At 40.4% G+C, this 14,781-nt stretch overlaps 2 protein-coding genes across 16 annotated transcripts in view; one reads left to right on the top strand and one right to left on the bottom strand.

Moving 5' to 3' along the window:
* ANLN (anillin, actin binding protein) overlaps window positions 1-14,781 on the bottom strand; it is a 175,184-nt gene that overhangs the window by 55,403 nt on the left and 105,000 nt on the right. For 8 of the 15 annotated variants that reach the window (XM_086396537.1, XM_086396540.1, XM_086396539.1 and 5 more), the window contains exon 1: window positions 4,709-5,161. The exons of 1 other annotated variant lie outside the window; for it this stretch is intronic. In XM_086396537.1, coding sequence (XP_086252663.1) covers window positions 4,709-4,840 — 132 coding nt within the window. In that variant the 5' untranslated portion in view covers window positions 4,841-5,161. Of the gene's footprint in view, window positions 1-4,708; window positions 5,162-5,282; window positions 5,462-14,781 lie in introns of those variants that run through there. 6 more of the 15 variants (XM_086396545.1, XM_086396547.1, XM_086396550.1 and 3 more) reach the window with 1 other exon arrangement.
* Window positions 5,253-14,781, top strand: part of MATCAP2 (microtubule associated tyrosine carboxypeptidase 2) — an 86,489-nt gene continuing 76,960 nt past the window's right edge. Inside the window, exons 1-3 of the mRNA XM_086396563.1 lie at window positions 5,253-5,366; window positions 7,478-7,480; window positions 13,239-13,308. Coding sequence (XP_086252689.1) covers window positions 5,253-5,366; window positions 7,478-7,480; window positions 13,239-13,308 — 187 coding nt within the window. The remainder of the gene's footprint in view (window positions 5,367-7,477; window positions 7,481-13,238; window positions 13,309-14,781) is intronic.

The following is a 14,781-nucleotide window of genomic DNA, read 5'->3' as shown; positions in this document are numbered from 1 at the left end:
TATTTCCTGATTGTTAGTAATTGCACTGTTTAATTTTTTTTAATGCCTCTATTATTTGAAGGAGGAGGTGTGATATTTGAAGGAAGTGAGTGAAGTGAAGTCGCAAAGAGTCGGACATGACTGAGCGACTTGACTTCACTCACTTCCTTTAAATATCACACCTCCTCCTTCAAATAATAGAGGCATTAAAAAAAATTAAACAGTGCAATTACTAACAATCAGGAAATAAGATACTCCACATGAAGGGATCTAAAAAACTGAAGTGCATAGTCCTTAAGCAATTTCTGCTCCACATCCCTCAAACCATTTCTGACAGAATTTTTTTCTGGGAGATATTACTGATTTCCTACCTTCTTAAACAAAGTAGACTCAATAACAATTTATTATTTTCAAAATGTTCTAGAAGCATTCCTTCCCTGGTCATCATAAAGAGTTCACTTAATTGTGGAAAATTAAAGAAACTCTATCGAAAACAGTGATAGCATGTTTGTCAATTTACATCACAAGAAAAAAAGGTTTCATATATTTTAACTGTAGCTTTTTCTTTTTTAAAGTTCCTACATGGAAAGTTCTGACTTGACACAACTAGCTGTGGATTTCCTATGCTAACCTGAGGTGACCATCACCATCAGTAGATCTTCAGACTAAAATGCTAATACTGACATTATAAGTAATAAGTTTATGGTTTTAAATCCATCTAACAACAAATACAAAAAGAACTTCCCAGATAGTTCAATGGATAAAGAATCTGCCTGCAATGCAGGAGACACAGGAGACATGGGTTTGATCCCTAGGTCTGGAAGATCCCCTGGAGAATGAAATGGTAGCCCACTCCAGTATTTCTTGCCTGAAAAACCCCATGGACTGAGGCATCGGATGGGCTACAGCCCATGGGGTCACAAAGAGTCGAATATGGCTGAATGACTAAGCACAGCAAGCAACAAGTACAACAATCACTAGCGCTTAGACAGGACTTCAAGTACTTTCAGTGTCGGCATACACTAACTCATTCCATCTTCAAAGATGATTTGTTGAAATTCTGTTTTTACTACTGTTTTAGAGATGAAAAAATTCAGGTAGGGGTTAAATAACAAGCCATAGGTCACACAGCTAACGAGTAGCAAGGCAAGATCAAGAACCAGGCTCCAGAGTCTGGACTCTTAACTGCTTTGCTAAAAACTATAGCTTGGGAGGCGTTTGGGAAAGGCTGAGGGAGGAGGCTGAGAGGAGGAGGCTGAGAGAAGGAGGCTGAGGCAGAGAGGAGGAGGTCCAGGCTGAGGGCAGAGGCTGGAAAAGGTTGGGATTGAGGGAGGAGGCTAAGAGGAAAGGAGGTGGAGCTTGAGGGAGAAGGCTGAAGGGAAGGGGGTCGAGGCTTAGAGGGGAGGTGGGGGGGGGGGGGTCCGAGGTCAGGAGGGTCGCCTCGGGAAGCCAGAGGTCACCTTGGTGGGGAATTCTGAAGTCTGATGTGGAGTTTGCGGCGGCCTCCTAGAGGGGAGGCTGAGTCCGAGGCAGGAGGCAGAATCTGGTGAAGAAGATTGCCGGGTGATATGTTCTGCTGAGAATCCTAAGATCTCTCACTACCCCTTTCCTTCCTCATCTTTTCTGTTGAGAGGCCTGCAGGGCTCAGCACCTAGAGGTCACCAAGTCCCCTCCCCCTGTCTCCCAGCGGGCCCTGCGGTTGCTGCTGGGAAATGGGACTCCTGGGGTCGGAAGAAGAAGGATGCAACTTGTTAAAACAAACTTTTTCGTTGAACAGAAATCTGTGGAGCAGCAGCTTCTTCTGTTCTAGGTATCATTTAGGGGCTGAGGCCAGGGGTGGTCTTGCCACCTTCCTCTCACTCAGTCTGGAGGAGCATATAGACCATGACAGAAAAATTGCTCTACACTATCAGGTTGGGAGGAAGGACAGCTCAGAGTTTGCTGGGAGCACAGGGAAGTATCTGCCCAGCCTGAGAAGTCAGGCAAGGAGGTGCCATCTCAATTAGGACCTGAAGAGCAAGAGTTATTAACTAGGCCCAGGAAGGATAAAGATAACAAGTTGAGAGGTAAGAGAGAGGCGAGCACCTTCGAAAAAAAAAAAAAAAGAAAGAAAAAAAAAACCAAAACTATAGCTTGACTAAATCCAATTGTTCTTTTAAAAACTTATCATCAGTAGAACTAAGCAAATTCATATGATCAACATTAACTTTTTAATGCTATTAGCTGATCATAATAATAAACATGTACCTTAACTGCTAGCTTATCCATAAATCAAGATGGATTCTTTCTTTATCTCTGGTTGGTCCATGAAGAACATCAGGAACACATGGTCCTGTGGACTCTGTCTAAATGCTGATTCAGATTGCAAAATCATGAGACACTTAGGAACAGCTGAACACTGACCATGCTTGACGATTTTAAGGAACTGCTGTTTATTTTTTAGGTGTGATAATAGAAGTATGATTTTTTAAAAAGTCTTTAGTGTTCAGTGATGAATACCTATGTATTTATGTATAAAATTATATGCCTTCTAGAATTTGCTTCCAAATATTTCAGTGAGAGGGATTAGAGGCAGATACAGTAAAACAACATGGCCACGTGTTACTGGGCAATGGATGCATTATACTTGAGATTTCCTACAAGAAAAGAATATTGCTAAAATGTTCTAACAGTTACTGCTTTATTTAATTATTTGTCTGTAAAGCAATTTACACTGAACGGCTCTCTTTCACATCAATTCAGCAGACCGTTATTGGATTGTGCTTGATGTTACAGAAACATCTCTCTGAACAATTTCCTACCTTCACAAAGCTTACATTCTAAGAGAAAACATGTTCAACAGGTACATATAAATGCAAGTGAGATGTGTACTGTGAAAGGTGATGTCCCCTCTGAAGAAGGGGAATCAAACTGTGAGCCGGAGGTCAAAACAAAGTTTGCCTGGCAGAACAGGCGGGAAGACAGAAAGTGAGCCAAACAGCACCAGTGACAACACGGAGGGGAACCACTGCACAACAGCCTTGTCTGAGGAAACAAGAGTTTAGGATGGTTGTCCATGGGGTCACAAAGTCAGACGCGACCGAGCACAGCACAGCCTTTCTCAACAAGAGTTACCAGGAGAATTAATCCTTAAGGCCCTGGCATTAATGTAATGAATTAACATCTCCCCTATGCCTACAGAACGGCATGGTTAAGAATCACTTTGGGGAGAAAAAAAATCACTTCTGGGAAAACTGAGAAAAATAGTTTCTCTCAAATAATTTTCTGTGTTCTATGGTTCTGATAAGGAACTCCGGCTGAGAAAGTCATTTTAACTGACTTTCAATTTTCTTTTTCAGACAAGGAACAGTTAGCTTCACTGTACAAAAATGTTATGAATGCTATAATTAAGCACCTAATCTTTGGAACCATTTCAAATAGTTCACTCACTCCCAATTAAGGAAAAGATGTCAAAGCTGTTGATTCCAACAGCAATCGGTCTAACTTCTCAAAATATAAAACACACACACTAAACCACACATATTTCTGAGCTGCACTCTAAAATGAAAAGTTTCTTTCAAATAAAAGTTTCTTTCAACTGAGATTTGTACTAGCTTCAGAATAACATTTTTAAGTAAAATGAAGTGCAATTTTCAGCCAACTTTCAAAATGCTTTGTTTTTGTCAGTTACTTAGAAACATAAAGCTATTGAGAACAGGAAGGGCTAATATTTTAAGGAATCCTATTTTTAGTTGTAACATCATATATCCTTTTTAATTTCAATGTAAGTGAAAAATCCGTGGTGAACCACCAGCTCTATTCCCTAAAGCTAATACAAAAATGTGCTCAGGATTTTTCTGTTAGAATATTTAAGGTTAACAAATTTTTGTGTATCCCTGAGATGATTGAGAATTTGGAAACAAATACTATTGTGTTTGAATACAAGTAAACTCTAATTGGAGAAGGAAATGGCAACCCACTCCAGTGTTCTTGCCTGGAGAATCCCAGGGACGGGGGAGCCTGGTGGGCTGCCGTCTATGGGGTCACACAGAGTCGGACACGCCTGAAGCGACTTAGCAGTAGCAGCAGCAAATTCTAACTGCTGAAACTTTTAATATCTTAGACCTAACAGAATTGTAACTACATCTCAAAAAATATATATATATTAAGAGAGAGAGTATTAATATTCCCCACTCAAGCTTTTCTATCTAGTGTAGAGAAATTTTTAGACCCACTTTGCAACAACTCAAAAAGTAACAATTTGACACTTGCACAACACCGTAAAAAAGAGGAACTGTCCGTGAAGAAAAGGTAGTGGACAACTGGCCACACGAAATTCCTGAGTGGGTCAACGTACATTCGAAACAAAAGTCAAAGCTAGACAAATAATCGACACAGTAATGATGTAATTAATATTTAATTTCCAAAGAACAAAAGACGAGTTAAGTCCTGCTCTAATGTTATGCCCCATAAACATACCCAAAACAGGTTTCTTCCTTTTTTTTTTTTAAGTCGTGGGCTGTAACTTTTGACTTGAACATATTCGGCTAGCAATTTTCCTTTCAATTAGTGTCAACCTCAGGTATGAATCTTCTTTGCTAGTTAGGTAAGCAATAGAAACTGAAGAGAACTATTGACTTCATAGGAACGGATGCAATGGTTTCAAGCACAGGCTTATTGTAACACTTTGCTGTCATTTCGTTCACTGCATTCTTAAATGTATGGAGTGGAGAAGGGAATGGCAACTCACTCCAGTATTCTTGCCTGGAAAATTCCATGGACAGACCACAGGGTGGCAAAGAGTCGGACACAACTGAGAGACTATTAAACGCACGGCTCCTTTTCGAGTCACAGGAACCCCGCAAACCGCATTCCATTTCATTTCCAGGCGGCGGCTGCACACACTGCACTGAGTCAGTTGGCCACCGACTCCACCCTGCAATATCCCGGCTTTCACTTCGAAGGGGCTCTGTTTCGTCAGGCCCCCACAGCACCCTTCGAAGACCCAGAATCCACTTCAGAGGGGTGTATAACCGGGGCTGACAGGAGGTCTTTTCACTACTGCTACTGAGGACAGACTCAAAACTTTCCCCGCAGAGCTTTATCTGCAGGATAAGACCAAGAAAACCGCGGACAAACTACTGCCACAGAGAAGAGGGAACCCGCCGCACCCTCCCAGCTCCAAGCTGGACTCTCGCACGCCAACTCTGCGCACGCGCGCGCACGCGCTCTCCGGCCACTGGGCCGGGAGGTTGACAGAAAGTAGGAAGGGAGGGTGGGGGGTGGGAGCCGTCATGGCTGGCTCTGCCCGCAAGTTTTCTCACCTCGGTAAACGGGTCCATCGCCCCGGACTTCGCGTGTCGATTACGAGACGGCCAAAACGGTGGTTCAAATTCAGAAAAAGAAAAGTGAGTGCCGTCTCAGTGTGTCACTTGAAGAAAACAAGAAGGTGGTGGGGAACTCCCCCAAGCTCCTCTCCTCTTCCCCACTGCCTCCGAAGTCCGACTCGGCCTGCAGCGGCGGTTCAAATTTGAATTTCAGCGCCCGGACCCGCGCGCATGCGTGGGGGGTGCAGGGGGCAGGGCACGCCTCTCCTGGCCCTGGCGCTAGATCACGTGGCCTCGACGGGGCTGGGAGGTTCCCAAGAGTGGCTTTGCCGGCTTAGTGATAGCCTGGCCCCGGGCCGGCGGGGATGCAGCGGTAGGTGCGGCTCTCCAGTGCATCAACTGCCTCCTGGCTCAAAGCCCCACCCGCAACGCTCGCACACCCCACCCTGTTTAAGCAGATCCCTTCACACTCCTGTGCCTGGGCGTTCCTGCTTTCCTTCATTCCTAAATCTAGGATTAAGGGCCCTTCTGCTTGGAATCCCACTGGACCTTTGAACTTACATAGCTTTATGTTCATATGCTCTCCAGCTCCTGATTCACGCCAAGGTGGACTCAGTCTTGGCCTTCTTGAGGCGCAGGTCTGGTGAGCCCCCAGACACTTGTCACTAATGACCAGTGAGCCGCCTTGGGCACTGGCCTTTATCACTGGGAAAATAAGGTTAACTTTAACAGACCTGTTAATGCTTATACACAAAACTCCTGTTGGCCCTTTTTATTTTAACCCCATCAAACTGCATGCAAAGTTAGAGCTGACAAGCTACCCATTTTGATCCTTTCTTTTACAGGTAAGAGAAGGGAGACACTAACACTTTAAGTAACTGATCCTGGAGAAATGAAAATCCCATTCTCGGCTCATAGTCGACTTTCCACCACTGGATCATAGCTAGGTCTCATGACTATTCTTTATTGAGAAATGAAAAATACGTTTTATAGTTACTGTATTGGATTCATACCTTATTTAACAAGTCTGTACTAGGACTTGTTATAAAGACAACAAACAGGATGTGACTTGTTCATCTGTAACACTGTGTAGACTTATGAATGGCTGCCCAACAGTTGAACAGGCCAAAACCATTACTCCCAAGTAAGAATTTCAGTCTATTTAATAAGGTTTCTATCTCAGCAGTCAGTAAACATTACAAAAAGTATTTCACGAGTAATATCTGTAAGTTGAATTGTGGTACTGTATGTAGTAATGGAAAGAATTCTGAATGTGGGATGAGAAGAAATTCCTTGGGGCCTTGACTCCACCAGGACTCTGTGACCCTAGGCTTTAGGCAAATCATTTAACTCATTATCTTTTAAATCTTTTTGGGAATCATAGACTTCTTTGAAAATACAATTAAAGCTTTAAAATGCCCTTTCAATCATAAGCATTTTAAGATATGATTCCATGAAGTAATGGTCACTGGTTAAGAACCTCCAATTTAGCCTCTTTGGATTTTGGTTTTCTCATCTGTAAAACCGAAATAATCAGCTGCCCTGCCTTTCACAGAGTTGTTAGGCAGATCAGGTGAAAAACTGAGAGCAATCCAAAAGTATTCTGTAATAAGTAATAAGGTCCTACCCAAGTGTTTTGAATTATTAATATCTAACTCAAAAGTGTGGCTTCCCTGATAGCTCAGTTGGTAAAGAATCTGCCTACAATGCAGGAGACCCTGGTTGGATTCCTGGGTTGGGAAGATCTCCTGGAGAAGGGATAGGCTACCCACTCCAGTATTTTGACTTGAAGAATTCCGTGGACTGTATAGTCCATGGGGTCGCAAAGAGTTGGACACAACTGAGTGACTTTCGTTTTAACTTTCTTTTCAAATCAAAAATGTTAATCGCTCATTTGTGTCTGATTCTTTGTGACCATATGGACTGTAGCCCTCCAGGCTCCTCTGTCCATGGGATTCTCCAGGTAAGAATACTTAAGTGGGTAGCCACTCCCTTCTCCAGGGGATCTTCCTGACCCAGGGATTGAACCCAGGGCTCCTGGGTTCAATACCTGCGTTGCAGGTGGATTTTTTTCCATCTGAGCCACTAGGGAAGCCCATGCTAGCTATGAACGAAAGAGAAAAGATGCTTGAATTTTTTTTCAAGTGCTAGACAAGAAAGTGGTGGGTATGTTAGGGTTGGAGGTTCAGGAGGAAGTTTACACAGCATTGAAAAGTGAGTCATTACAAACTTATGAAGCCCTGTGCCTTCCAGCTTTGACCTCTGTGAGCCTTAGATTCTTTATGCCTGTGTGCCTGCGTGCTCAGTCGTGTCCAACTCTGCAACCTCATGAGCCCATGGGGCTCCTTTGTCCATGGAATTTTCCAGGCAACTGGAGTGTGTTGCCATTTTCTTCTGTAGGGGTTCTTGCCGACCCAAGGTTGGAGCTCATGTCTCCTGCAGTGCAGGCAGATATTTACCACTGAGCCACTAGGTAAGCCCCTTAGATTCTTTATAACTGGATTCTAATAAAGACTGAACAAGATAAATAGAACATGTGGTGCAATATAACTACTCAGAATGTTTAGTTTATGTTTATTCACAATCTCTGTGTCTTTACCCTGATAATGATGATAATAGCAACCACCCTATAAAGCTGAAGTTTGTTAAACCCCTACTCTGTGCCAGAAGCTGTGCTAGAGACTGAAGTCTCAGTTCAGTTCAGTCACTCAGTCATGTCCGGCTCTTTGCGACCCCAAGGACTGCAGCACATCAGGCTTCCCTGTCCATCACCAACTCCCGGAGCTTACTCAAACTCATGTCCATCGAATCAGTGGTGCCATCCAACCTTCTCATTCTCTGTCCTCCCCTTCTCCTCTTGCCCTCAATCTTTCCCAGCATCAGGGTCTTTTCCAGTGAGTCACTTCACATCAGGTGGCCAAAGTATTGGAGTTTCAGCTTCAGCATGAGTCCTTCCAATGAATATTTCCTTTATGATTGATTGGTCGGATCTCCTAACAGGTCTCCCTATTTACCTTCTTACCCCCTGATAGTTAGAACTACCTTTCTTCTTTAAAAACTGTGCTATAAAATATTTCCAGTGTAACAAAAAATTAGTGAATAGAACAGATAACCATGTACTACCACCTAGCTTAAAAACCTTTGTAATGAAAGTCTCCTATGTATTCCTCCTTCGTGTCATTTACCTTCCACTCCCCAGGGGTTAAACTATCCTGATTTTCATGTTTATCATTCCTGTGAAATGTATGTACTTTTATTACATTTACATATATATCTATATCAATATATAGAGTTTTTCATAAATGTTGTTTTTACTGTAAGTAAAATTTCTGCAACTGGTTTCTTTTCCAAATATTCTCTTTATGAGATACATCCTCACTAACAGATTTAGCTGCATTTTATTCATTATCGCTGCTATAATTCTGTTTTATTAATATACTTGCAATTTATATATCCATTATCGTGTTAGTGGACGTTTAGCTCATTTCCAGTTTTTCATTCCAAAGACCCCATGATGCCATGAATATTTTTATGTTTCCTTATGTCTCCATGCAAAATTTTCTCTAGAGTAATATACTTAAGAATTAGATGATCATTTCAAAAAATATATTTCAGTATTGCTGCCAGATATTAAAAATAAATTGCCCTTCAAAATGATTGTAACAATTTATATTCTAATCACCTTTCTATAAGTATGTCTGCTACTATAGCCCCTCTTTAGTACTTGGATGCTTTTTAGCTTCTATCATTCTTGTTTGTGTACATTTCTCCTATTACTAGTGGAAATGAACATTATTTCGTGTGTTTATTGGCCTTTCAGTTTTCCTTTTCTGTGAATTTCAAATTCATATTCTTTGCTCATTTTTCTATGTGGTTGCTTTTTCTTATTGATTCAAAGCATTTTGTTTACTATTTTTATAGGAAAATAACTCTTTCTGGTTTTTTGGCTGGAAAATATCTTTTCCTAGTTTATAGTTTGTCTTTTCATTTTAGGATGTCTTGGATGTACAGAAATGTTTACTACTAATGTGATTAAATACATGTATATTTTCCAATAGGGTTTGTACTTTTCGTGTCTCAAGAAATCCTTCCCTACCCTGAGGTTGTAAATATGTTCTCCCATATTTTCTTCTAAAAAGTGTGGGTTTTTTTTTTTTTTTTTAATGATTCTGTCTTTAAATTATCTGGATTGATCTTGTTTTTTATCTGGAAAACCAAATGTCTTAGCAGCATTTATTTAGCTGTCCACTGACCTGTAATGCCACTTTTGTAGTATACCTGTATGTGTAGGTCTGTTTAGAAGCTCTTTATTCTATTCTACTGGTCTATTTGTCTAGTCCTCTTCCAATATCAAACTGTTTTCATTATGTAATCTTACATACCTCATCTTTGTGACATCAAACCATTTTATTAGTGCACATGGACATATCTTCATTAATTTAAGCCTACTTTAACATCTTCCAAAATATATATATAATGTACTTGCATAAAGATCTTTATACTCTTTGATGTATTCACATGTATCTTTGTGGTTATTGCTTTTAAAATTATACATTTTTAATTGTACTTTAAACTAACTATTATTAGTATATAGGAACATGATTATTACAAACCTACTGAACTATCATATTTTAGTAATTTATCCAAAGGGTAGGAGCTTTTTATTTTTTTTATTTTTTTTTCTAATTTTATTTTATTTTTAAACTTTACATAATTGTATTAGTTTTGCCAAATATCAAAATGAATCCACCACAGGTATACATGTGTTCCCCATCCTGAACCCTCCTCCCTCCTCCCTCCCCATACCATCCCTCTGGGTCGTCCCAGTGCACTAGCCCCAAGCATCCAGTATCGTGCATCGAACCTGGACTGGCAACTCGTTTCTTACATGATATTTTACATGTTTCAATGCCATTCTCCCAAATCTTCCCACCCTCTCCCTCTCCCACAGAGTCCATAAGACTGTTCTATACATCAGTGTCTCTTTTGCTGTCTCGTACACAGGGTTATTGTTACCATCTTTCTAAATTCCATATAAATGCGTTAGTATACTGTATGTTTTTCCTTCTGGCTTACTTCACTCTGTATAATAGGCTCCAGTTTCATCCACCTCATTAGAACTGATTCAAATGTATTCTTTTTAATGGCTGAGTAATACTCCATTGTGTATATGTACCACAGCTTTCTTATCCATTCATCTGCTGATGGACATCTAGGTTGCTTCCATGTCCTGGCTATTATAAACAGTGCTGCGATGAACATTGGGGTACACGTGTCTCTTTCCCTTCTGGTTTCCTCAGTGTGTATGCCCAGCAGTGGGATTGCTGGATCATAAGGCAGTTCTATTTCCAGTTTTTTAAGGAATCTCCACACTGTTCTCCATAGTGGCTGTACTAGTTTGCATTCCCACCAACAGTGTAAGAGGGTTCCCTTTTCTAGGAGCTTTTTAAATTGTAAATTATACAGTGTCAATTTCTTGTGTAGATCCAGTTTATGTCTTCTCTTGCAAGTAGGAAAATATGCAAATTCTTTATCATACCTACAGGGCCCTACATGATCTGGGACTAACCTTCCTCTCCTAGTATCCTGCTGCTGCTGCTACTGCTAAGTTGCTTCAGTGGTGTCCGACTCTGTGCAACCCCATAGATGGCAGCCCACCAGGCTCCCCCGTTCCTGAGATTCTCCAGGCAAGAACACTGGAATGGGTTGCCATTTCCTTCTCCACCTAGTATCCTAATATTCTCCAAATATCACAATGTACACGTGTGCTAAGTCACTTCAGTCATGTCCGACTCTTTGTGACCCTATGGACTGTAGCCCACCAGGCTCCTCTCTCTGTGGGGATTCTCTAGGCAAGAATACTGAAGTGGGTTGCCATGCCCTCCTCCAGGGCATCTCCATTACCCAGGGGTCAAACCCACATCCCTTATGTCTTCTGCATTGGCAGGCAGGTTCTTTACCACTAGCATCCCCTGGGGAGGCCCAAATATCACAATTGTTATAGAGTTTCTAAGTCATGTCCAACTCTTTGCAACCCATGGACTGAAGCATGCCAGGCTTCCCTGTCCATCACTATCTCCCAGAGTTGTTCAGACTCATGTCCATTAAGTCAGTGATGCCATCCAAACATCTCATCTTCTGTCACCCCCTTCTCCTCCCGCCTTTTCAATCTTTCCCAGCATCAGGGTCTTTTCCAATGAGTCAGCTCTTCACATCAGGTGGCCAGAGTATTGGAGCTTCAGCTTCAGCATCAGTCCTTCAGTGAATATTCTGGTTTGATTTCCTTTAGGATTGGTCTCCTTGCTCTCCAAGGGATTCTCAAGAGTCTTCTCCAGCACCACAGTTTAAAAACATTAATTCTTCAGCACTCAGCCTTCTTCTTACGTCCATACAGGACTGCTATAAAAACCACAGCTTTGACTATATGGACCTTTGTCGGCCACGTGATGGCTCTGCTTTTCAATACGCTGTGTAGGTTTTTCATAGCTTTCCTTCCAAGGAGCAAGCATCTTTTAATTTCATGGCTGCAGTCACTGCCCGCAGTGATTTTGGAGCCCAAGAAAATAAAGTCTGTCACTGTTTCCATTGTTTCCCCATCTATTTGCCATGAAGTGATGGGACCAGATGCCATGGCCTTAGTTTTCTGAATGTTGAGTTTTAAGCCAGCTTTTTCACTCTCCTCTTTCACCTTCATCAAGAAACTCTTTAGTTCCTCCTTGCTTTCTGCCGTTAGGGTGGTGTCATCTGCATATCTGAGGTTATTGATATTTCTCCTGCCATCTTGATTCCAACTTGTGACTCATTCAGCCCGGCATGTACCTCATGTGAAAATATCACAATACTTTACCTTTTTTCCACTAGTCTCCAGCCTCATAAGCCTTTCTTCTAGTCATAAAAATATGCCAAAATTTTTCCTGCATCAAGAACTTTCCACCCTCTGGACATTCCTAGATCTACCCATGGCTTCTCCTTGTTAATTGGGTCTAAGCTTAAATGTGCTACTTCCTCAAAGAAGACTTCCCTGATCAGGTGGCCACACCACTTCTCTTTGCCCCCAAGCCACTTTCTATCCTATTATTCTGATATGTTTTCTTCATTGCACTTACCATTTATATGGGGTTATTTTAATTATGTGTTTAAGCAATGGAATGGCAGGGACTTGTGTTTATAGCTATTACCTAGCACCCTGAGTGCACATGAGTTCAATAGATATTTGTTAAATGAATGCATTTAAGATAACTAGTATTCCATTTTTAGAGATGGGGGAAACTGATACAAAGAGGCTATTTGGTTTAAGACTATCACCTAAAAATTTGAACCAGATCTGCCTGACTTTAAATCCTGCTTATGATCTTGACATTTCAGTTAATTTATTTTCATCACAAAAGACAAAATAATAATGTAAATGTGTTCTTGAGCTATATATATAGTGCTGAATAAATTGCAACCTTAAAATTGCTTTCTTAAAAAAATTTTTTAATTGCTAAATTAGGAAAGAAAATACATGTTATGTTCACATGATTATTAGTAGTTAGACTATACAGTTTGCCCTAATTACATTAGTATTCTGAAAGTCATCAAAAGTGTTTCTGTAATTATTTAAATAAAAACCACAATCTTCCAAGTTATTTAGATAAAGACCACAGCTTGTTATATTAATTTAAATATAGAATCAACGCTCTGAAGCAAAGATGACTAGAAATTAAATGCTGCCCTAGTAAATCAATATTTGCTCCTTCAAAGATCCTTTTTCTTCAACAAAGGAAATAGTGATCGTTTTTTCACAGATAAAATTAATGGAGGGCAGAAAAACAGAAAAAGTCTAAAGCATTTACCTCAGTAAGGACACGTGTTATGTTACGTATGTACAGTTAATTTTTCAAAGTACTTTCATACACATTCTCATTTCATTCACAAAATAATACAATGAAATAAATATTCTTATTTTTACAGGCATCAAAAAGGCCAAGATCTAACCATAAAGCAGTGGCAAGAAGGATTAAGGTCAAGATCTCTACTTCAGGTTATCTGGCTGAAGGGCCACTTCTTTTATACATTTATTATAATGAAGAAATAAGAATCATCAAGTGTTGTCATATACATGTTTACTAAATGGGATAGTTTATTTCTTACAGTATCTGCCATTAATGCACGTTAGTATCATATTTTAAGGGTATAAACAGTTTTAAGGGTTCTTAACATCAGATGTTTTTCTCTTCTAATTTAATCAATGAAACTGTTTCATATTCCAAATTGAGGGAGAACGGATTGTGTGTTTTCTAACATACTGTATTGTTTCCAAAAGTCAATCCAACTACAGTCATGTTCCCTTTATCCAATCAACTTTTGTTAAAATTTATAGCTTTCATCTCCTTTTTACTTTCTCAAGTGGTTTATAAGGGCATTAAGGGAGTCATTCCATTCTTTTTTTTTTTTTTTTTTAATTTTTAAACTTTGCAATAGGGCCATAGTAAATCCTTTCATAAAGATGAATTCTTTTATGTACTTACTGCACTATAATATATATATTGCTACCTTTACTTTTCCATACCTAGATTTCTCAAAGCTATAATCACAGAACCTATTTTTTAATTAAAAAAAAATATTTCTACATTGCACCTTGTGGGATTTAGTTTCCCAGCCGGGGACTGAGCCTGGACCCTGGTCAGTGAAAGCTTGGAGTCCTAAACATTGGACCATCAATTAAGTCCCTATTTTTACATTTTTTAGCAATCCCATATAAAAGAAAAGTGGGCCTTCCAAGTGGCATTAGTGGCAAAGAACCCACCTGCCAATGCAAGAGACATAAGAGAGGTGGGTTCCATCTCTGGGTTGGGAAGATCCCCTGGAAGAGGGCATGGCAACCCACTCCAGTATTATTGCCTGGAGAATCCCATGAACAGAGGAGCCTGGCAGGCTACAGTCCATGGAGTTCCAAAGAGTAGAACATGACTGAAGCAACTTAGCACACATGCATATAAAAGTAGCTCTTAAATAGTAAAGAATAACAGAAGTCCATGTTTCTTAAACATCAAACTCTCTTTATGGAACCTCAAAAATAAAATATTCTTAAATTTGAAACAAGAAGGTTTATTGTACTCCAGTGATGTCTATCATGAACTTCTTTAGTTTCCAAACACTTCACATAATCCTTCCAAACTTGTTGCTTGGTTCTTCTCCTCAGTCATTAACCCTTCCAAATGTTAGGGTTCCTGACATTCACTTTCATTCTCATCTCCCCTGCTTCTCACATCTTTCTCAGCACCATTCATGACTGACAGGTACTGAGCCCTCAAGAAATGTTTGCTGATAATTTGTCTGTGAACACAGCCTCCTACACTCTGACCTCATCATTCCACAAACCTTCCACCTCTGCTGACCTCTTCTACTTGTGCACCAGAAAGTGCTCCATCTTCAAGATTTCAAATCCCCAGACTGGCCTCCTGATTGAAATATCAAATCCTTATCTCTTTTCCACTGCTCCTCTTGCTTACGA

The sequence above is a fragment of the Bos grunniens genome, chromosome 4, assembly GCF_055505025.1.
Source record: "Bos grunniens cultivar Pamir isolate PY7600 chromosome 4, Bosgru_T2T1.0, whole genome shotgun sequence".
Classification (NCBI taxonomy): Eukaryota; Metazoa; Chordata; class Mammalia; order Artiodactyla; family Bovidae; genus Bos; species Bos grunniens.
Note: the sequence above shows the minus strand (reverse complement) of the source record. Positions and strands in the feature narration are given on the sequence as shown.